The sequence below is a fragment of the Crotalus tigris genome, unplaced genomic scaffold (assembly GCF_016545835.1).
Source record: "Crotalus tigris isolate CLP2741 ecotype Arizona unplaced genomic scaffold, ASM1654583v1 scf7180000024367.1024689, whole genome shotgun sequence".
NCBI lineage: Eukaryota > Metazoa > Chordata > Lepidosauria > Squamata > Viperidae > Crotalus > Crotalus tigris.
This window is the reverse complement of record NW_024100536.1, coordinates 849,218-871,260: the sequence shown is the minus strand read 5'-3', so window position 1 is coordinate 871,260 and position 22,043 is coordinate 849,218. Positions and strand designations below refer to the sequence as shown.

The window sequence follows — 22,043 nt, the reverse complement described above, 5'->3', positions numbered from 1 at the left end:
CCGTGGAGTGGACGAGGATTAAGGGAAGATAGAGGCTCCAGCGGAGGATGCGGGAGGATGGCTGGGCTGCAGGTGGAAAGAGGAAGGGGGCTGGGCAGAGGAAGGTGGAGTGTGGAAGTAACTGCCAGGTGGGGAGGAGGAGGAGGAGGAGGAAGAATTAATATGCCTCCCTTTCCTCTCCCCCCCCCCTTTCCAATGCATTGCCATGAAAATTATGGAAATATAGAGCAGAGAACAGCCCTGCAGTGGTTACAAGAGAAAAAGCTGGTGCGGTGAGCAGATCAGCACAGGTTTTTTTTTTGTGTGTGTGGGGGGGGGGGGACCAGGGTTAAGGGGGAGTGGAAGGGAAATATTTGCAGCTTAGGGTTGAACTGGGGGGTCCTCGGGGCTCTCTGAGCTTGGTGGGTTTTTCTTGCAGACGTTTCATGACCCCAAAACTAGGTAACGTCCATGGAAGTTTGGGAGCAAAGAGAAAATCAAGCATCTGGGCAGGTGGTCAGCCGAAAAGACACAGCCAAAAGGCAGAAGAAATAACTTGGGGAGGGGGGATCACAATGGGCTGCAGAATGGAGAGAGATAGTAAGCTTTCGACTACCATGGGAAAGGGAGGGATCTGGTTGGTTTCCTGCCCAAGGCTATCCCTAGATCACACTGGTAGGGGTGAGGGGTCAGCTCCCAACTCTGGCCTGTGAGGTAAAGGAACCCATTTGTTTTATCTGCTGAGGGTATTTTGATCCACTTGGACATTTAAGAAGCTTTCCCGGGTCTGGCCTTGGATTAAATCCTCATCATACATACTCAGCAGGGCCAAGATCCTAAGACAATTGAAAACAAGTATTGAATTTCTGGGGAAGGTTAGGAGGAATAGTGTTTCCAAACCTCTCACCTTTACCTCCCACCCATGAGATCGGTCATGGTTTAATGGTAATGTGCAGTTCATTTAAACTATGTCTATTTTTTTAAAAAAAAGAGATTGGAAAAGCATTTGTCTGAAATGATGTAAGGTCTCCTGCTTGAACAGGGGATTGGACTAGGACAGTGGTTCTCAACCTTTTTAATGCCATGACCCCCCAACCGGTTGTAAGTCGAGGACTACTCAACTGGTGCAGCACCGTTTGCAGAATGGGACTTTTGGCGGGTTCAGCAGGGCAGAGACAGGCTGGACAATTCCTACTGGCTTTTGAAAGCCAATAGAATTAGACTCTATTCAAGAGAGTCTATTCTATTGGCTTTCAAAAGCCAATAGAATAAAAGGGAGTAGCACAGCTAAGGAAAAGGGGAAAAAATGGCAGACTGCGTTGTTTGGCGACCCCCGTGAAATGGTTGTTCGACCCCAAATGGGGTCCCGACCCACAGGTTGAGAACCACTGGAGTAGAAGATCTCCAAGGTTCCTCCCAATTCTGCTATTCTGTTCTTTATTAGCCAGATACAAAGCAAATATTTCCACCTTTTGCAGATGGACATCCTTTGTAGGCAACGTGGGACCTATGCTTTCCCCTTTTTGCAAGGCTGGTTTCATCCTTGAGGTTAGGGGTGCCACACACATAAAAGAAGAAAAGGATTATGATTTGGCCCAAAAGCTTTTGTACAGGCACCTGCCTACGAAAAAAATAAAAATCCGAGGTTCCAGTTCTAGTAAAAATAAATAAACGAATATATATATTTCTTCCCTGAGACACTTTCTCAGCCATGCAAGTTCCATCTCAAATGTTGAGTTCCATTGCTATATAAAAAAACCTAACCCTAATGTTACTGGATAATATCCTTAAACTTTCTGTGCCTTGCTTCAACATCTTTTCTGTAAATTCTTTTAACAATGGACACTGCAAGGATCCTGGTTTTACAGTTTTGAGTAAACTGAGTGACTTTGTCTTAGAGCAGTGTTTCTCAACCTTGACAATTTTAAGGCATGTGGACTTCAACTCCCAGAATTCCACAGCCAGCAATGCTGGCTGTGGAATTCTGGGAATTGAAGTCCACATGCCTTAAAATTGTCAAGGTTGAGAAACACTGTCTTAGAGTAACACTTTTAGAACTAGAGTGAGATCTACCGTTCCTGCTATTTTCAAATGCAGTGGGCAGGAAAACTAGATGGAGTTCCGCTAGTAAGATTTGCAATACTTCAGCAAGTTTCTAGTAGTTCTAACATCAGCGGTTAAAAGCCCCAACTTTCCTCCCAGCAGTAGAAATTAAGAAAACCTGTGTTTGAAAAATCTTACGTTCTCTAATTCTGATACAAAAACCAGTTGCTTGGAAATATATTACATTTGTTTCTCCTGACCCATTATTTTTACACCAGGCTTCTTCTGTTGGTGAACTTTGTGGTTTTAAATGGAGAACAAAGTAGATTTCAGAAGTATATAATTAACTTGTTGTTGTTGTTGTTTTTAAAAAAAGGTACTATTCATTTATATTACATTTTCTCCTGCCTGGGCAGGAGTGGGACAGATCTGAGGGTCTCTGGCAGAAGGGGGTGGGACCGGGGCAATCGCCAAGGCATGGTCCACTTCTTCATTCCTCACAAAGGGTGACACCTCCCCAGCATGCACCCAGCGGGCAGGACCGACACGGCAGGGGCTGGTCCCTTGCTGTTTCTGGACGGTCTTGTGGAGCTAAGACTGAATGCGTTTCAGCATAGATGGCCACCACAAAATTGTACATTGGCTCCCTCCCGGCCGGCCAAGGCAGCGGGGGCCGTTCCCATCGCGATCTCATGGACAACATTCCTCCAGGTCAACCTGTCCTCTACCATCTTCTGGAGTCCATTTAAGTTCACACCTACTGCTTCAGTGACTCCATCCAGCCACCTCATCATACTCTGTCATCCCCTTCTTCTATTGCCCTCAATCTTTCCCAGCATTAGGCTCTTCTCCAGTGAGTCCTTCTTTCTCATTAGGTGGCCAAAGTATTTGAGTTTCAACTTCAGGATCTGGCCTTCTAAAGAGCAGTCGGGGTTGATCTCTTCTAGGACTGACTGGTTTGAACGCCTTGCAGTACAAGGGACTCGCAGGAGTCTTCTCCAGCACCATAGTTCAAAGGCCTCAATTCTTTGGCACTCAGCCTTTCTTATTGTCCAACTTTCACAGCCATACATTTCAACTGGGAAAACCATGGCCTGGACTATACGCACTTTTGTTGGCAGGGTGATGTCTCTGCTTTTTAGTATGCTGTCTAGATTTGCCATAGCTTTCCTCCCCAGGAGCAAGCGTCATTTAATTTCTTGGCTGCAGTCCCCATCTGAGGTGATCTTGGAGCCCAGGAAGATAAAATCTGTGTTTTTCTTGATGCATACATATTATGGAGTCCAGATCTTACAAATGATACTCCAAGTATAAATTGGAGAATATTGAAAAATCTTCAAGAAAAACACATTGACATTTGCAAAAATAGCTGTTTGTAGCTCTTGCTGAATTTCTCATCCTTTCTTTGAATGACTCACCCAAGAAAACATCACACAAATTCAATCAATAACTGAACAGGTTGGGGCAGGAGAGCAACAAAAATTGAAAATGGAAAAAAAAAGGATGAAAACCTTTGGTAATTATGACAGTATCAACTTTGTTATAAAAATGGTTGTTTTGGAAAATTTGCCATTTTTCCTAAACAATAGGCAGTTGACATAATGTAGTCATAGCTGTCTATCGCGGCCTATTCAGAAGTTTTTGCTTCAGTTTTTTAGACCCCGAGGAATGAACTTTCGGACACCCATAGGGCATTATAATGTAATAAGCTTGATACATTTGGAGATTTTCCTCCTTTTGTTTAATAAATCAGATGACTCTAGTTTGTTCAAAGAAGGTAGAGTTCATAATCAAATTGTAGAGTTATAGGAGAGGTTCTCGTATATTAGCATCAGATGTTGGAATAAACACTTGGCAGAGATCATGAACAATCACAGTCCTCAACCATAATTAAGCCCAAAATTTCTGTTGTAAGTGAGTTTTGCCCCATTTTACGGCTTTTCTTGCCACAGTTGTTAAATGAATCACTGCAGTAGTTAGAGTGCAGTACTGCAGGCCACTTTAGCTGACTGTGTTCAGCAGATCAGCGGTTCAAATCTCACCGGCTCAAGGTTGACTCAGCCTTCCATCCTTCCGGGGTAGGTAAAATGAGGACCCAGATTGTTGGGGGCAATGTAAATATATATATATACATTGCTTACTGGTATACACCGCTTAGAGAGTGCTTGCACTTAAAGCGGTATATAAGTCTCATAAATAAATAAATACAGTTAGTAGCCCCGTTGTTACATGAATCTGACTTCCCCATGGACTTTGCTGGTCCAGAAGGTGGCAGATGGGGATCACATGACCCCGGGACACAATGACCGTTATAAAAATGAACCGATTGCCAAGCATTTGATTTTTGGTCACACGATCATGGGGAAGCTGCAAAGGTCGTAAAGGTAAAAAATGATCATAAGTCACATTTTTGAGTGCCGTTGTAACTTTGAACGGTCACTAACCGAACTGTTGTAAGTTGAGGACTGCCCGTACTTAACTTACCTGAGATATTCAGCAATTTGATTTAGGATCTTGTGACCTCCGTATGTTAAGCATTCTTGGTTCTTTGAAGAAATTGAGATTGAATATACAATTCTCAGCACTGATTCAATAAAATGTCCAGCAGCTCCCAGGATTTTTGGATGGGAAACAATAATTGATATTAAATCCATGTCATCCTTTAAAGCAGTGTTTCTCCATCCTGGCTACTAGAAGATGTATAGACGTCAACTCCCGGAATTTCTTTGCCAGCCATGCTGGCTGAGGAATTCTGGGAGTTGAAGTCCAGAATTCCCTCACCAGCCACACTGGCTGGGGAATTGTGGGAGTTGAAGTTCACGCATCTTCATATGGAGAAACACCCTATTAACGTTCATTACTTTTACGTTTAATTTGTCTATTTCAATAAGATGCTCAGGTTGGCTTTTATTTTAATTTCATGTTGGTGTAGTCAGCTGCTCGGTGCTTCAGGACAGGCCTCTGACCACTTGTGATTTACTAGGCAAAACATTAGTTGTGATCTAAGTCTATAAGAGATTTTTAAAAATAAATCTGCCTGTCTCTTTTTAAACCAGCAGTTCTCAACCTATGGGTCGCGACCCCATTTGGGGTCAATCGACCATTTCACGGGGGTCGCCAAGCAAGGCTGTCAGCCATTTTTTCCCTTTTCTGGTGGGTGCCTTACCTCCCTTGGGCTGGGCCAGCTGGTGGCCCAGCCAGTGGTCGGCCTGCTCCGTCTCTGCCGCTTGCCAGTTACGCCTCGGCCAGCGCAGGGGGCGGCACCCCGCATGCGCGGCACTCCCGGGCAGGGAAAGTCCTCGACTTACGACCGGTTGGGTAGTCCTCGACTTACGACCGGTTTAGTCATCGACTTACGACCGGTTTAAGTCCTCGATTTACGACCGGGTGGGGGGTCGCGGCATTAAAAAGGTTGAGAACCACTGTTTTAAACAGTCTAAAACAGGCAACCAAATGGAAGGGCTTCTAAATCCCTACATGGGATGCCAGCTATCTTGGATGGAAGAGTGGTGTCTATAGGCTGGCTCTGTTTTATCTGATGAGCTTATTTCATTGGATATATAAGCTTAATTGCTTGGGGAAGCCGGAAATCTCATATTTGGTTAAGGTCTCCATTCGTCCTATAGTTTTCAGACTGGAGAAGGAAGTCAACTTGTCCAGCATTTTGGGTGGAGATGGTAGAAACAAGACTTGGTCTACCTTAATTTCCTTTTCAGCAGAAGCTACTTGGGTAGGTGCTATAGATTTCTGCCTCATGGTGAGACGCCATAGAATATCGTCTTCTTTGATCTGTGAAAGCTTGTTTGCACAATTGGAGCAAAGTCACAAGCTTTCAAACGGCAGTGTGCGTGATGCATAGCCTTTGACATAATCGCCGGTGGCCCATTTTTTCCTACAGTGACAGAGGCCTTGTGCTCACCTAATAAATAGCAAACACCCACACATAAATATACCGCATTTTAACAAAAATAATAGGTAACTGTTAAGAGAAGTCTGAGATTATAATTCAGATTCATCAGCCGCATTTCTATGAACTGTGTTTGTGTAGCTTTTTTCTTCTTCTTGGTGAGCTCAGCCTTTATTTGGGGGGATTTTTCACGACAGCGAGCCCAAGAAGTGATTCCGGCTGTATGCCCTTTTTGTGATTCTGGATACAGCAGAAAACATACACAGGCAGAAATCAAACCAACATACACCAGAAGTAAAGTTTATTGCCATACCAGAGTTGGAAAACATCTATTTTGCAGGATCCAATCTGGGTCGGTCTTTTGAATCCCGGAAGATTAAACCTCCAGTCCCGGTGACCGACCCAGATTGGATCCTGTAACATTATCCTGGGACATGTATATATTTGCCTTCATTCGTGAGCCAATTTCACTGTATACATATTATACTTTGATAATAAAGGACTTATTATTATTATATATTTTAAAATGGTGAGGCACAGATTAAGTCAAATTATCTTGATCCAGTGCCTGGAGGACTACAGAGGTTAACGCCAATTTGAGCTTTCAAGAAGTTGTTCAAAATCGGACTGCCGTTATTGAAAACCTATTCTCCCGTATACAGGTGGTCCTCAATCTGTGACGACATTTGAGCCCCAAATTTCTGTTAAGTGAGACATTTGTTAAGTGAGTTTTCCCCCATTTTATGCCTCTTCTTGCCACGGTGGTTAAGGGAATCTCTGCAGTTGTTAATATTAGTAGCACGGTTGTTAAGTGAATCTGGCTTCCCCATTGACTTTGCTTGTCAAAAGGTCGCAAAAAGGGGACCCCCCCATGATCCTGGGACATTGGCGCCGTCACAAATATGAATCACTTGCCAAATGTTTGAATTTTGATCACGTGATCATGGGGATGCTACAAAGGCTGTAACTCTGAAAAGTGGCCGTAAGTCGCTTTATTCGGTGGCTTTGCAACTTCGAGCGGTCGCTAAATGAACTGTCGTAAGTCGAGGACTACCCGCCGTTTGCTTTTGCATTCTTCCCAACATTTCCCCAACCTCCCAGCCTAGCCTAAATCTCATGAGACCGGTTTCCCATTCAGATCCAGCCATGCTCAGCTTTTTTGAGATCAACTGCTCTTAGCTAGGTATTTCTGTTTGTATGATATTTAGGGCTTTAGAAGTAACAACAGTTAATAGGAAAACCTTTTTAAATTGGGTCCAGAAACACTGGCAGCTGTTACTGATGTCCTGTGTATCCTTATCTATGCCAGAACTGGCTCAGGAATTCTGGGAGTTGGAAGTCCACAAGCCATAAAAGGGCCATCGTTCCCTACCTGTGATCTATGTAAATCTTTTAAAAGGGGGTCCTGTCATGCATCCTGGGGTTCCCATTATGTAATTGGCTGATCTCCAGGGAGCCAAGGAGATTCCTATAGATCAGTGTTTCTCAACCTTGACAATTTTAAGGCATGTGGACTTCAACTCCCAGAATTCCACAGCCAGCATTGCTGGCTGTGGAATTCTGGGAGTTGAAGTCCACATGCCTTAAAATTGTCAAGGTTGAGAAACACTGCTATAGATGCTTTTCCTGCAGTTTGTAGTGAACTTGCTTTGGGGAAATAGGCAGTGAAATTGCTGGTTCAGTTCAAGACGTAACATCATTGCTGGCTCCCAAACATCTGAACTATTTCCTCCTTTTATGCAGAGCTGGTAGCTTAAAAATACAATATTTATTGGGTTTTTTTTTTTTTTTAAAAAAAAAAAGGGCAAACAGATTTCTGGGGTTGATTTAATTCAAAACTAGACAACCCATGACTCATTGGATTATCGTTTCAGAGCTATTTCCTTACCAGATTCTTCCAGGCCTTCCAACAGTGGCAGAGCTTCTAATGTGCTTGCCAGGTTCTTCAAAATTCTTTTAAAAAGGAAGAACTTTCTAACGTACTCTCTTCCCCGGAAAATAAAACTGGGACAGATTCAGAAATGTAGCTGCCTAGAAAAGTAACCCTGGTTGAACTAGGGAACGCAGTCAACCCGTAGCGCAGGAAATAGTTTATGACGTTATTATGTCATAAAATGTTTTATAAAATTTGCCCGTTGTGAGGGTCACGGGGCCTCGATCTCGGACACATTCGGTAAGTTGGCCTATCTGAGGTACCCTGGTTGAAAAATGGTTGCCTTACAATGCACCATTTTGCCCAGTTAAGGGTTTACAAGACGTGAGAGTTTTAGTAGAATATAGACGTGCTGCACATTGAAAGCTGAGTCAGCACATGGAAGTAGAAATATATCCTGGAAAGTGTCATTAGGGTATGGTTCTCTCATATTTCTGTTCGTAGAAAAGCACCCCCTGCCTGTTTAATACTGGATGGAACGAGAATTTTTCTTCGTTGCAGATGACACTTAGTGGGGACATAGTCAAGATGCATAGACTCGTGTGTGGCATGGAGACTAGGACCAGGGTTCATCCGGTGAAGGTGACTGGAATGAGAACAGGCAAAAGAGAATAGCAATAGCAATAGCACTTAGACTAGGGGTAGGCAACCTTGGCTCTTTTATGACTCGTGGACTGCTGGCTCAGGAGTTCTGGGAGTTGAAGTCCATGAGTCATAAAAGAGCCAAGGTTGCCTACCCCTGACTTAGACTTATATACGGCTTCACAGGGCTTTACAACCGTCTCCAAGCAATTTACAGAGTCAGCCTATTGCCCCCAACAATCTGGGTCCTCGGAAGGATGGAAGGCTGAGTCAATGGCAAAGATAATACCGTGTTTCCTGGAAAGTAAGTCTGGGTCTTTTATTAAGTTTTGCTTATTTTCCGGTTAGGTCTTATTTTCAGGGAAATACAGTACTAAATGCGGCCGTCTGGCTGACAATCTTAACTGGGGCTTATTTTTAGGGTGGGGCTTATATTACGAGCATCCTGAAAAAAAACCCACGCTAGGGCTTATTTTCCGGTTGGGTTTTATTTTTGAGGAAACACTGTAGCATGTAGACTTATATACCGCTTCATAGTGCTTTTACAGCCCTGTCTAAGCAGTTTACAGTCACCAGCAGTCTAGGAGTCCTCTTTTTACCGACCTCGGAAGGATGGAAGGCTGAGTCAAACCTTTAGCCCAGTGGTTCTCAACCTGTGGGTCGGGACCCCATTTGGGGTCGAACGATCATTTCATGGGGGTCGCCAAACAACGCAGTCCGCCATTTTCCCCCCTTTTTCTTAGCTGTGCTACTCCCTTTTATTCTATTGGCTTTGGAAAGCCAATAGAATAGACTCTCTTGAATAGAGTCTAATTCTATTGGCTTTCAAAAGCCAATAGGAATTGTCCAGGCTGTCTCTACCCTGCTGAGCCCGCCAAAAGTCCCATTCTGCAAATGGTGCTGCACCAGTTGAGTAGTCCTCGACTTACGACTGGTTGGGGGTCGCGGCATTAAAAAGGTTGAGAACCACTGCTTTAGCCGGTCAGGATCGAACTCCTGGCAGCCGGCATAGGTAGCCTGCAATACCGCATTCTGACCACTGCGCCACCATGACTCATATACAGATAGTCCTCGACTTAACGACTACAGTCGAGCCCCCAATTTCTCTTTGTTAAGTGAGTTTTGCCCCATTTTGCAGCTTTCGCTGCCACCGTTCTCAGGTGAATCACTGCAGTTGTTAAATTATGAACCCTGTTGTTAAGTGACTCTGTTTCTCCCGTTGACTTTGCTTGTTAGAAGGTCGCAAAAGGTAAATCACCTGACCCCAGGACACCGCGACCCTCATTAAATAGGAGTCAGTTGCCAAGCATCTGGAATGTTGATCGCATGACCATGTGGATGCTGCAACGTTGAAGTAGTAGTAATAATAATAATAATAATAGTAGTAGTAGTAGTAGTAGTAAAGTTGGAAGGGACCTTGGAGGTCATCTAGTCCAACCCCCTACTCAGGCAGGAAACCCTACACCATTTCGGACAAATGGCTGTCCAGTCTCTTCTTAAAAACTTCCAGTGTTGGAGCATTCACCGCATCTGGAGGCAGGTTGTTCCACTGGTTAATTGTTCTCACTGTCAGGAAGTTTCTCCTTAGTTCTAGGCTGCTTCTCTCCTTGTCCTGCCTTCAGGTGCTTTGGAAAATAGCTTGATTCCCTCTTCTTTATGGCAGCCCCTGAGTGTGAAAATCGGTCATAAGTCCCTTTGTGTTCAGTGCCGTTGTAACTTCAAACGGTCACCAAGTGAACCGTTGTAAGTCGAGGGCTACGTGTATCTTCTTCACGCAGCGGATGATTTAAGCTGTAATTCCCGACCGCCAAATGTGGGGATGGCCGCTTCCTTGAATGTCCTCAAGACAGGGTGGGGTCTGTTTGTGGAAAGCAGGCCTCTCCAGTTTTGAAGTCACCGTGTTGAGCAACAGCTTGTCTTCCCACTCTAGTTGCAGGAGGAATGAGTAGAAAAGGCCTCAGTCTCCATCTCCTGCTTACTAGCACCCACAACCACCTGTGAGAAACGAAGCTGGACTAAAAGGAGCCCAGGGCTAATGAGGTGAGATGTCCTTAACCCATTCTTTCTTCTTTTCCAGCCTGTCCCGGACAACGTGTGCCTTCCTTCATGAGGCGGAGCCTACTTGATTGACACTCTTGGATAAAGGAAGGGTGCTGTTGGCAAAGGGACTTCTTCATCACCGCTTTCCTGAGCCAGGGGTTAAGAGTCTTCTCCTTCGGTCATGGCTGACCCCATCATGGACCTCTTTGACGATCCTAACCTCTTTGGCCTGGACTCATTGACCGATGAGAGCTTTAACCAGGGTGCTCCGGACCCCATTGAAGAGGCCCTGGGGCTTTCAGGGGCGAGCCTGGAGTCCTTAGCAGGGGGCTCCAAAGACCAGCAGGTTGCCCCTCAGCCGGAGCCCTCCCAACAAGAGACCCTGCCCCTGCCCAATACGCAACCGGAGTCCGTGACTGATCTGCCCCAGCAAGATCAAGCAGGCCTCCTGCAAGCCCCTCCGGATCAAGAGGTTCTCAGCCAGGGCAACCCGTTCATGGGAGTCTCGTCAGCCACAAACGCCTCAACGGTTGCGCCCTCTTCCTCAGCCGGGGGGCAGCAAACCGCCGGGCCCCCTCCAGCCCCCAAAATCGTCATCCTGAAGGCCCCAGTGGGAAGCTCCATGACCGGCGCTCATGTGGCCCAGATCCAAGCCCAGCCCATTGGGGCAGCCAACGGGGGCAAAGTGACCTTCGCCAAGGTCCTGACGGGCACCCCCTTGCGGCCCGGGGTCTCCATTGTCTCAGGCAACGCAGTGCTGGCCACCAAAGTGTCCCCTGGAGCCGGGGCCCCCGCTACACTCCACCGTCTGGTGCAGCCCGGACGTCCCGTCAAGCAGCTCGTCCTGCAGCCCGTGAAGAGCCAAGCAGGAGGGAACACGGGAGTTGCTCCGCTCAAGCCTGCCGTCACCCTGACCTCGACGCCAGCCCAGGTGAGCACGCAGTTCTTCCAGGTGAGGATACAGCAGCTTTTGGGGGTACGGCGCTTGGGGACTTAACCTGGGTCTTTCCCAAGGACTTCCGATTCAAGAAGGCTGGCGGTGGGTGTTTCCAGGGGAATTTGAAAAGGCAGACTAGGAGGAAACTACAGCGGAAACTCTGAGCAGAGCAAGTGGGTTGATGTTCTTCATTGAGGGACGCGTGGCGTGGCCAGCACAACATCACTTGCATCGGGGGGGGGCGCCTATGCAGGGCTGGGCAGGATCCGGGAGTCTCTGGCGGAGGGGGAACGGGACTGGGGCAGACTCCAGGGCCTGGTCCACCGGAGGAGCCTCGCCATCCCTCTTTGTGCCACACGGGGCCCTGAATGGTGGCACGGGCTGACTGGGACCCTGGATGGTGGAGGGCAGGCACCTGGTCTAGCCCTTGAGCTCCCGGAGCGCCATGATCCTGCAGCCCAGCCCAGCTTTGCTTCTCCGGGCTTCTGCCCTGTTCGTCTAGTGCAGGGATAGGCAACCCGGGCTCTTTTATGACTCGTGGACTTCAACTCCCAGAATTCCTGAGCCAGCCATGCTGAGGGGAAAGGGAGAGGTTTCCAAGCTGAGCCATGCTGGCTTAGGAATTCTGGGAGTTGAAGTCCAGGAGTCATAAAAAGAGCCAAGGTGGCCTACCCCTAGTCTAGTGGGTCGGATCACGTGCTTTCCACCCCTAGTGCCTCTGCCTCCGCCTGCCGCTTGGAGGGCCAACCCAGCGGCCTCAGCGCTCAGACCGGAGCGTGCCGGCCAAGAGGCAGCCAAGCAGCCGGTGGGCTGGGGCTGCTGTTGGGCACTGCCGGGACCCTCACGCTCGGGTGGGCCAGGGTGGCAGGGGCCAGTCCCTCACCATCTCCGGGGAAGCCCCACAGGCTGGATCTGGGCCCATCGTGGGCCCGGATCTGGCCCACGGGCCTTGAGCTTGACATGTCTGTGGGGGGAGGGAGGGGAGAGATTCCTAACACCTCCCTAGTTGGTTTTCCCTACATTCTGATGGCAACGTTGGTTGTCAGAGAAAGTACAAGTAGATCACGATTGAGCCCAATATTTCTTTTGCTAAGCAAGACGTTTTTAAAGAGAGTTTTGCCCCCATTTGACGACTTTTCTTGCTGCGGTTGTTAAGCGAATCAGTGCAGTTGTTAAGCTAGTAACATGATCATTAAGTGAATCTGGCTTCCCTCCCGTTGACTTTGCTTGTCACAAGGGGATCAGATGACCCCAGCATACTGCAACGGTCATACATAAGAGTCAGATGTCAAGCATCTGGATTTGGATCATGGGACCAGGGGGGGATGCCACAACAACCGTAAGTGTGAAAAACGGTCTTAGGACACATTTTCCCGTGCCGTCGTAACTTTGAACGGTCACTAAATCAACTGTTGTAAGTCGAGGATTACCTATAATTTGAGATTTACTAGTAATACAGAAACGGAGGCAGGTTTTTTTTTTTTTCAGTTGACAAGCGTCTGAATTTTGATCACGGGACCGTGGGGATGCTGCAATGGTCATAAATGTGAAAAACTGTGATAAGTCCCTTTTTTCAGGGCTGTAACTTTGAACTGTCACTAAGTGATCTATTGTAAGTCAAGGATCAGCTGTACTTTGTAGTGTGGTACCCCAATACTCATCATTAATGGCTTGGATGGCATCATTAATTGATTCCAGGAGGTGTGACGAATACCAAAAATGATGAGTACCAAATAATTTTTTCCCCCACAAGGAATAATATAGTGAGTCACGAGGCAGCTGACACCGACAGGTTCTAGCTAGTGCGTTGAGTACCAAACAAACGATGAGTACTGGGACAAAAGTTTAGCAACAAAACACGTCGATTACCAAATTCGACGAGTTTCAAAGTGGTTGAGTACCAAGGTACCACTATATTTAACTTTTTAAAATTGTTTTTAGTTTGTTAAAATATTTTCATTGTTTTAATTGTAGTATACCGTACCTTTTTTTAAAATTCTAAACTTCCCAGAGTCATTGATTGATATGAGTGGCTATAGAAAAGGAAGGAAGGAAGGAAGGAAGGAAGGAAGGAAGGAAGGAAGGAAGGAAGGAAGGAAGGAAGGAAGGAAGGAAGGACAGACTTAGCCCAGTAAGAATCTTTGTAGCAGCTTGAACCTGAGGTTTTCTTCATTCATCTAAAAGAAGCTATGCCAGTAGGTGCTGCTGAGAAATAAAATAATTTTAGAATTTGAAGAGCATGGTCTGAGGTTTGGATGGCATGGTTTTCTATGGTACAATAAAGTTAATGTTGCTAGAAATGTTAAAAATTACTGTGTTAGGAGTACCATATTGAGAGTACGGAATAAATGTGAACACAGAATGTTCCCAAAACATCTTTTTATGTGTCTTGTGCTGTTTATTTTTTACAGGCTAGAAATGGTAGGTACAAAAGTAGTTAACTTAGGTAGCATATAAGATAAACGTATAGGAATATAAAATGAAATCCAGAGTAATTGGTTGCAGAGCGATTTACTTTTCAGTGGATTTTGTATGCACAGCTAAGAGGAAAATTCAAGACTAGATAACAGGACATTTGGAGTTGAACAAGAGGCAGAATATGGAATTGCACTCTGTACAAATGATGAACGCGTGATGCCCAAAATGTATCAACTCTCCATGAAATATGAAATGGAGGAGAAACGGGCTAAGAATTTTGGACGTAACCTATTGCTGAAACGGTGGGAAAACATGTGGTTGAGAGGACTGAAATCCACATTATTACAACTTGAAATAGAATGTCTATAAATTATGTACTGTTGGTATATGACTCCAGAAAAATTAGCCAGAATGTAATAAGGGTACTTCAAATTTATGTTGGGAATACGTGCAACACAAAGGGTCATTTTATGATGCCTGGTGAACTGGCAAAAAAAAAAAAAATGGTTTCCAATGTATTGGAACACTGTTACAAAGAAATATTCAACTGAAACCAGACCTTTTCTTGTTGGGATTAATGGACAAACACCTAGAACAAAAATTATTTGTATATATATGATCACCGCTGCAAACAACAATATGCACAACAATGGAAGGATTCTAAAATACCCACCACATAAGAACAAGTTGGTGAAGATGATAAAACTCACAAAAAAAAAAAATGGTAAAAAATGATTGGTTTGCCAAGGGAAACATCAACATTGCATTTATTACTGGCTGGAAACTGCTTATACAGGTAGTCCTCGATATATAACCACAACTGAGCCCAAAATTTCCGTTGCTAAGTGAGAGATTTGTTAAGTAGGTTTAGCCCCATTTTACGACCTTTCCTGCCACAGTTGTTAAGTGAATCACTGCAGTTGTTAAGTTAGTAACCTGGTTGTGAAGTGAATCTGCCTTCCTCCATTGACTTTGCTGGTCAGAAGGTCACAACAGGGGATCACGCGACCCTGGGACACTGCGACTGTCATAAATACAAGTCAGTTTTGAACACGTGACCATGGGGATGCTGCAATGGTCCTAAAGTGTGAAGAAACGGTCATAAATCACTTTTTTCAGTGCTGTTGTAACTTCGAATGCACATTAAATGAACTATTATAAGTTGAGGACTTCCTGTAGACTTTTTGTTCAAAAAAAAAAATGAACGTGATTTATGGATGTGAAGATTAGAAAGGGTAATTTATGGAAGTAGAAAATTATGTAACCTGAGAGAGAGAGAGAGAGAGAGAGAGAGAGAGAGAGAGAGAGAGAGAGAGAGAGAGAGAAATATCAATGCATGTATAACCATTGTGAAAAAGAGAGGAAGGAAGGAAGGAAGGAAGGAAGGAAGGAAGGAAGGAAGGAAGGAATATTTTCTTATTCACTATTTCCCCTTATTTCCTTTGGTTCTTTTGTAATACTTGTATTGCTTTTCTTCTTCTTTAAAAAAAAATCAATAAAAATTATGTCCGTGTAAATTCTCAGTCATCCAAGGTCATAGTTTTATCCCAAAGGTGCTTTTTTCCACGAGGCAAGTGGACTTTCTTCTTTTTCTTTGAAGACATTTCACTTCTCATCCAAGAAGCTTCCTCAGCTTCAGAGCTGAAGAAGCTTCTTGGATGAGAAGCGAAACGTCTTCGAAGGAAAAACAAGAAAGTCCACTTGCCTCCTGAAAAAGCACCTTTGGGACAATAAAAATTACATTTGAAAAAAATAAAGAGCCAGTTCAGGCCATGGTTCTGAAGCAGTCTTTCTCAACCATAGCAACTTTTAAGACAGTGGTTCTCAACCTTTTTAATGCCGCGACCCCCCAACCGGTCGTAAGTCGAGGACTACCCAACCGGTCGTAAGTCGAGGACTTTCCCTGCCCGGGAGCACCATGCATGCGGGGTGCCACCCCCTGCGCCGGCCGAGGCGTAGCTGGCAAGCAGCAGAGACAGCGCAGGCCAACCACCGGCTGGGCCACCACCTGGCCCAGCCCAAGGGAGGTAAGGCACCTGCCGGGCCCCACGCGTGCCAGCAACCCTCCCTGCACCCGCCGGCCTCCCACCTCCCACCCCTGGCCCTCTTTTACTTACATTTTTAGTAGTTGCTCAGCAGGGAGGGGTGGAAGCTTCCAGACAGCTCGCCTTCACTGCAGACAACTTGCAGCACCGTTTGCAGAATGGGACTTTTGGCGGGCTCAGCAGGGCAGAGACAGCCTGGACAATTCCTATTGGCTTTTGAAAGCCAATAGAATTAGACTCTATTCAAGAGAGTCTATTCTATTGGCTTTCAAAAGCCAATAGAATAAAAGGGAGTAGCACAGCTAAGGAAAAGGGGGGGGGGGGAAATGGCGGACTGCGTTGTTGGGCGACCTCCGTGAAATGGTCGTTTGACCCCAAATGGGGTCCCGGCCCCCAGTTGAGAGCCACTGCTTTAAGATGTGTGAGCCAGCTCCCAAAATTTCCCAGCTGGGGAACTCTGGGAGTTGACGCCCGCCACATCTTAAAAGTTTCTAAGATTGTGAAACTTTGCTCTGGGGCAGGGGTAGGCCACCTTGGCTCTTTGATGACTCGTGGACTTCAACTCCCAGAATTCCTGAGCCAGCATGGCTCAGCTTGGAAACCTCTCCCTTTCCCCTCAGCGTGGCTGGCTCAGGAATTCTGGGAGTTGAAGTCCCCGAGTCATAAAAGAGCCAAGGTTGCCTACCCCTGTTCTGGGGCAATACCTGACTTGTTTGAATGCTTCCCAACATGTTTTTTTTTTAATTTAACTAAAGTTGTTGCATTTAAAATTCCAAACCACCCAGGAAGATAAAGCCTAGCATTTTCTGACATGTCCATGTTCAAGCAAGCACAGGGACTTATTTTGCAGATTCTATGCCTTTGCCACCACCTGCTTCCCCTTAAAAGTTCTGTGTGCGTCATTGTGGGAAAGACGAGACCCAAAAGTTTGTGTATGTAGCCTTGGGATGGAGGGTAAGGAGCTGAAGTTTACAGTTGCAGGACTTTTACTGGCTGGGCTGCTCAATCAAAGCATTCCGCTAAAGGATAGCTTTTACATTTGCTTTTTGTTGAAGCGAAGACGATAAGAAATCTGTTTGTGTTCTTGTGGCTTATGCAGTTAAGCTGGTGGTACCTTTTTTTTTTTTGAACGGGTGCCTGCATGTGTGTGTTCATGTGCATCTGCATACAGATAGTCCTCGACTTACAACAGTTCATTTAGTGACCGTTCAAAGTTACAATATAACTGAAAAAAAAGTTATTTCACAGCTATGACCATTGTGGCGTCCCCATGGGTCATGTAATCAAAATTTGAATGCTTGGCAACTGTTTCATATTTATGACGTTTGCAACCTTCCATGATCATGTGATCAGACCTTCCGACAAGTAAAGTCAATGGGGAAGCTGGATTCACTTAACCATGTTACTAAATTAAGCACTGCAGTGATTCACTTAACAACTACGGGAAGAAAAGTTGTAAAGCAGGGGCAAATTCATTTAACTGTTTCACTTAAATGCAGAAATTTTAGGCTCAATTGTGATTGTAAGTCGAGGACTGTGTGTGTATGTATATATATATCATGTATGTGTGTGTGCATATATATGTGTTTGTGTATATATATATATATATATATATATGTGTGTGTGTGTGTGTGTGTGTGTGTGTGTGAATGTGTATGTGTGTGTGTGTGTGTGTGTGTGTGTGTATAGGTCTTTGGTTATTCGGGTTTTCTCCCGCGTCAAATTGAAAGTGTCTTGGCGACATTTCGACGAAGTCTCATTCGTCATCTTCAGGCTGGTGTTTTCGGCTTCATGCTTCTAGGAGCAATGTTTAGCCCTTTGCTCTGATAATGTTAACAGGTTGTTAACGAAAGCTCAGCAATTAATTAAAAAAAGCCTTTTATCTTACATCCCAGAGCTCTTTATTTTTATCTGATTGACTTTAAATGTCCATACCTGGGATTCCAGTATTCAAAATTATTAAAGATATGTGTGTATGTGTGTGTGTATGTACACACACACACACACACACACACACATATGCATACACATATACACATACACAAACACACATATATGCATACACACACAATCTCCCTCTCTTTTCTACATATGGAATTTAAAGCAGTCAGAAGTATTTTTCAGTTCTAGCTTGAGAGCAATATTTACAGTATGAATGTGTATGTTTGTTTATTTATTTATTTGGCCATTTAGTTATTTATTTAGCCACCTCTCATAGAAGTGACTTGAGATGGCATTCAGGGCTTAAAACCAAACCAGCAACCCAGATAACAAATATTTAGAATTTCTTTTTCAAAAAAACAAACAAAAAAAAAAAACCGCATTTACCAACTTACAGCAGAAGACACTGATATAAAACTAATCAGCCAGTTAAAGTTGCCTAACTTCCTAGCCCAAACATGTGGAGGAATATCTTGGCTCTGCTTACATATTTGTTTTTGTGGGGGGGAGTTTCCTTCCTTTTATATCAGTGCTTCTCAACCTGTGGGTCGGGACCCCATTTGGGGTCGAACGACCATTTCACGGGGGTCACCAAACAACGCAGCCCGCCATTTTTTTTCCCCCTTTTCCTTAGCTGTGCTACTCCCTTTTATTCTATTGGCTTTGGAAAGCCAACAGAATAGACTCTCTTGAATAGAGTCTAATTCTATTGGCTTTCAAAAGCCAACAGGAATTGTCCAGGCTGTCTCTGCCCTGCTGAGCCCGCCAAAAGTCCCATTCTGCAAACGGTGCTGCATCAGTTGAGTAGTCCTCGACTTACGACCGGTTGAGTAGTCCTCAAATTACGACCGGTTGGGGAGTTGCATTATTAAAAAGGTTGAGAACCACTGTTTTATATGTTGCATAGAAAAAAAAAATATATGCCATGGCTATGTTCTTTGCTGCGGAGCCTGTGAGAACTGACCCTCCGTCCTGTTTCTTCCTCTCAGGGGGAATCCAAACGCATCACCTTGGTTCTCCAGCAACCCCCGACGGCTGGAAATGCTCCGGGACAGCGGCAAGTGGTTTTGGGTAGTTTACCGGGCAAGATTGTCCTTCAAGGCAATCAGCTGGCCGCCCTGAGCCAGGCCAAAGGAATGCCAGGACAGCCTGCCAAAGTGGTAACCATCCAGCTGCAGGTCCAGCAGCCGGGCCAGCAACAGCAACCCAGCGGCCAGCCGGGGACTCAGAAGATCCAGCTCTTGCAGCAAGCCCCGGTCAGCGCCTCCGGCCAGCAGGCCCCTTTAAGCGTGCCGGCAGTCCAGCAAGCACAGGTGGTCGGGGGCTCAGGTCAGAGGGTGACGGTCCCCGTCAAAGTGGTGCTGCAGCCACAGGTAAGGGGATACGTTTATTCTCCCGTCAGTTGGGAAGAAGGGTTAAGCTCCGTTCTCCAGAGTTTTGCCAATACAGTGAGGAAAAACGGGGCAGAGGTCACTTGTTTGTTTTATTTAGAAAATTTATATTGCCGCCTACTTGCACAGGGCGACTCAAGGCAAGCTTACACAGGTGTATTAACACCCTATAGAATGGAATGGAATGGAAGAATGGAATAGAATAGAATAGAATAGGGAATGGAGAAGAGAGAATGGGGATAGAATAGGAGAGGAGAGAGAATGGGGAGAGAAGAGAGGAGGGAATGAAAGAGAAGAGAGAGAAAAGAGAATGGGGATGGAATAGAATAGAATAGGGAATGGAAGAGAGGAAAGAGAATGGGGATAGAATAGAATAGAAAGGAATGGAAGAGAAGAGAAGAGAAAAGAGGAGAGAGAAGAAAGAATGGGGAGAGAAGAGGAGAGAAAAGAGAATGGGGATGGAATAGAATAGAATAGAGAATGGAAGAGGAGAGGAGAGAATGGGGAGAGAATAGAATAGAACAGGGGATGGAAGAGAAGAGAAGAGAGAACGGGGAGAGAAGAAGAGGGAATGGAAGAGGAGAGAGAAAAGAGAATGGGGATGGAATAGAATAGAACGGAAGAGAAGAGGAGAGGAGAGAGAGAATGGGGAGAGAAGAGAAGAGGAGAGAGAAAAGAGAATGGGGATGGAATAGAATAGAAGAGGAGAGGAGAGGAGAGATAATGGAGAGAGAAGAGAAGAGGGAATGGAAAAGAAGAGGAGAGAGAAAAGAGAATGGGGATGGAATAGAATAGAATAACTTTATTGTCACTTTGAATGTACACTACTCGGCAGACATAAAAAAGAAATTTCGTTGCATTCAGCTCTCAAAGGGTCACCACTTCCAATATACACTACATAAATATGACAAAAATAAATAAATACAGAATTATGCATATACCCACATATATTATATGACACTATAAATAAATAAAAAATAACAAGAAGAAAAATAATAATAAACCCCCCATCCAGAGACAACACACATTCAAACTAGCCATTTAATGGGCTCTAGCCCACTCTGGATTCCCCAGGCCTACTGGCAGAACCAATGCCTTCCAAAAACAGTATTAGCGTGGGAGCCAGTCTAATCTCTGGGAGGGATGGTGTTCCAGAGAGAAGGAGCCATCACAGAGAAGACCCTCCTTCTGGGTTCCACTAGATGTATCTCCTTAGGGGACGGGACCCGCAACGTTCCTTTCCTCCCCGCTCTAATGGGTCAGGTCGATACGACCGGCAAGAGATGGTCCCTCAGATAACCTGGTCCCAAGCCATGAAGGGCTTTAAATGTGGCAGTCAAAGTTGATTCTTTTACCCAGATACCTTGGTATTCTTTGAAAGCATAAAGCAAGTTGCTAGTCCAAGTAGCCAAAGCGGGGTTGGAAAAGACTGCCCATGCAAAGAGGGGGATGAATAAATTGTTTCAGGAATGGAGACATTGAGGTTCTTTATCACCCCTTGCAAAACAGCTAACGCTGAATAAATGGCACACCTGAGATGCAAAGGATCAGGGCCATACGTTAAGTTGCAGTGCAAAAGAATCATTGATCAAGCCTAGACACAGAACTTTACCAGTGTTTCTCGACCTGGACTTCAACTCCCAGCATGGCTGGGGAATTCTGGGAGTTGAAGTCCAGATATCTTAAAAGACACCAAGGTCGAGAAACACTGGTATAGTCAACTAAAATTCAGTACTAAGTGGGTGCCAGATAAGGTCCACAGAATTCGAGGAGAGTTAGACTTGGACCGTTTCTGGTAACGTAACGATTCCAAGCAGATGATGCATTTCGCTCCGCCCTCCATCTCTGCCTGCTCTTCTATAACATGATACAAAAAGCATTGTTGGAGAAATGAGATTAGTTTGGTTGACCTGAAGTCCTAAACATTGAAAGAGAGAGAGAGAGAGAGAGAGAGAGAGATAAAGAAAGATAAAGAAAGAGAAAGAAAGAAAGAAAGAAAGAAAGAAAGAAAGAAAGAAAGAAAGAAAGAAAAAAAGAAAAAGCTTACTGTATGTGTGGGAATACCGAATTTGTACCTGATTTTTGGAAATTCTGTTATGCTGAGGCATCCAGTCCACATCCTACTTCCCACAGTGGCAAAAAAAGGAAAAAAAAAGTGCCTTCCTCTTTGTTGCTCCTGCCTGCCATAACAGAAATGCATTTGTTTGTTTCTTTATCACCTTTATTATCATACCTGAAGGTGTCAAACGTATCCAGCACACCTTCCTCCTCCTATTTTCCCCACCACAACCCTGGGAGGTGGGTTGGGTTGAGAGAGGAAGAGGCTTTAGGTCAGTGATGGCAAACCTTTTAGAGACCGAGTGCCCCAAAAACTGGCCCCGCCCCTGCTCCGCCCCCACCCCGCCTGCCCGCAGGGCCACTCACTCACCAGGGCCCGCTGCAGATCGCCCAGCAGCGCCATGGCGGCCACACCCTCTCCGGCACCCCGCAGCATCAACTGTGCGGGATGGGCCGTGAGGGCAGAGCCTTGTCTACGCTGCCTGGCTGCCATGTCCTTGGCTGCGCTGCTCCACGTGGGCGACGCTCGGGGGCAACTCTCCTCCAGGGGGGCTGCTGGTAAGGAGGGAGTCACGGGGGAGGCAAGGCTGGGGCAACGGCACGTGTGCCCACAGAGAGGGCTCCAAGTGCCGCCTCTGGCACCCGTGCCATATGTTCGCCACCACTGCTTTAGGTCTTCAGTTGTGGAAGCCTCAGGCTGTTCCCCTCCCTCCCCCACACACACCTTCAAAATGGCTCCGTCCTTAGCCATTTTCTGTAGATCGGCCTC

At 45.6% G+C, this 22,043-nt stretch overlaps 1 protein-coding gene across 8 annotated transcripts in view; it reads left to right on the top strand.

Moving 5' to 3' along the window:
• CHD8 (chromodomain helicase DNA binding protein 8) overlaps positions 1–22,043 on the top strand; it is a 101,018-nt gene that overhangs the window by 15,196 nt on the left and 63,779 nt on the right. For 5 of the 8 annotated variants that reach the window (XM_039327775.1, XM_039327771.1, XM_039327769.1 and 2 more), the window contains 2 exons: positions 10,522–11,436; positions 18,815–19,198. In XM_039327775.1, coding sequence (XP_039183709.1) covers positions 10,666–11,436; positions 18,815–19,198 — 1,155 coding nt within the window. In that variant the 5' untranslated portion in view covers positions 10,522–10,665. Of the gene's footprint in view, positions 1–8,630; positions 8,749–10,521; positions 11,437–18,814; positions 19,199–22,043 lie in introns of all 8 variants that reach the window. The other 3 variants (XM_039327774.1, XM_039327772.1, XM_039327768.1) reach the window with 2 other exon arrangements.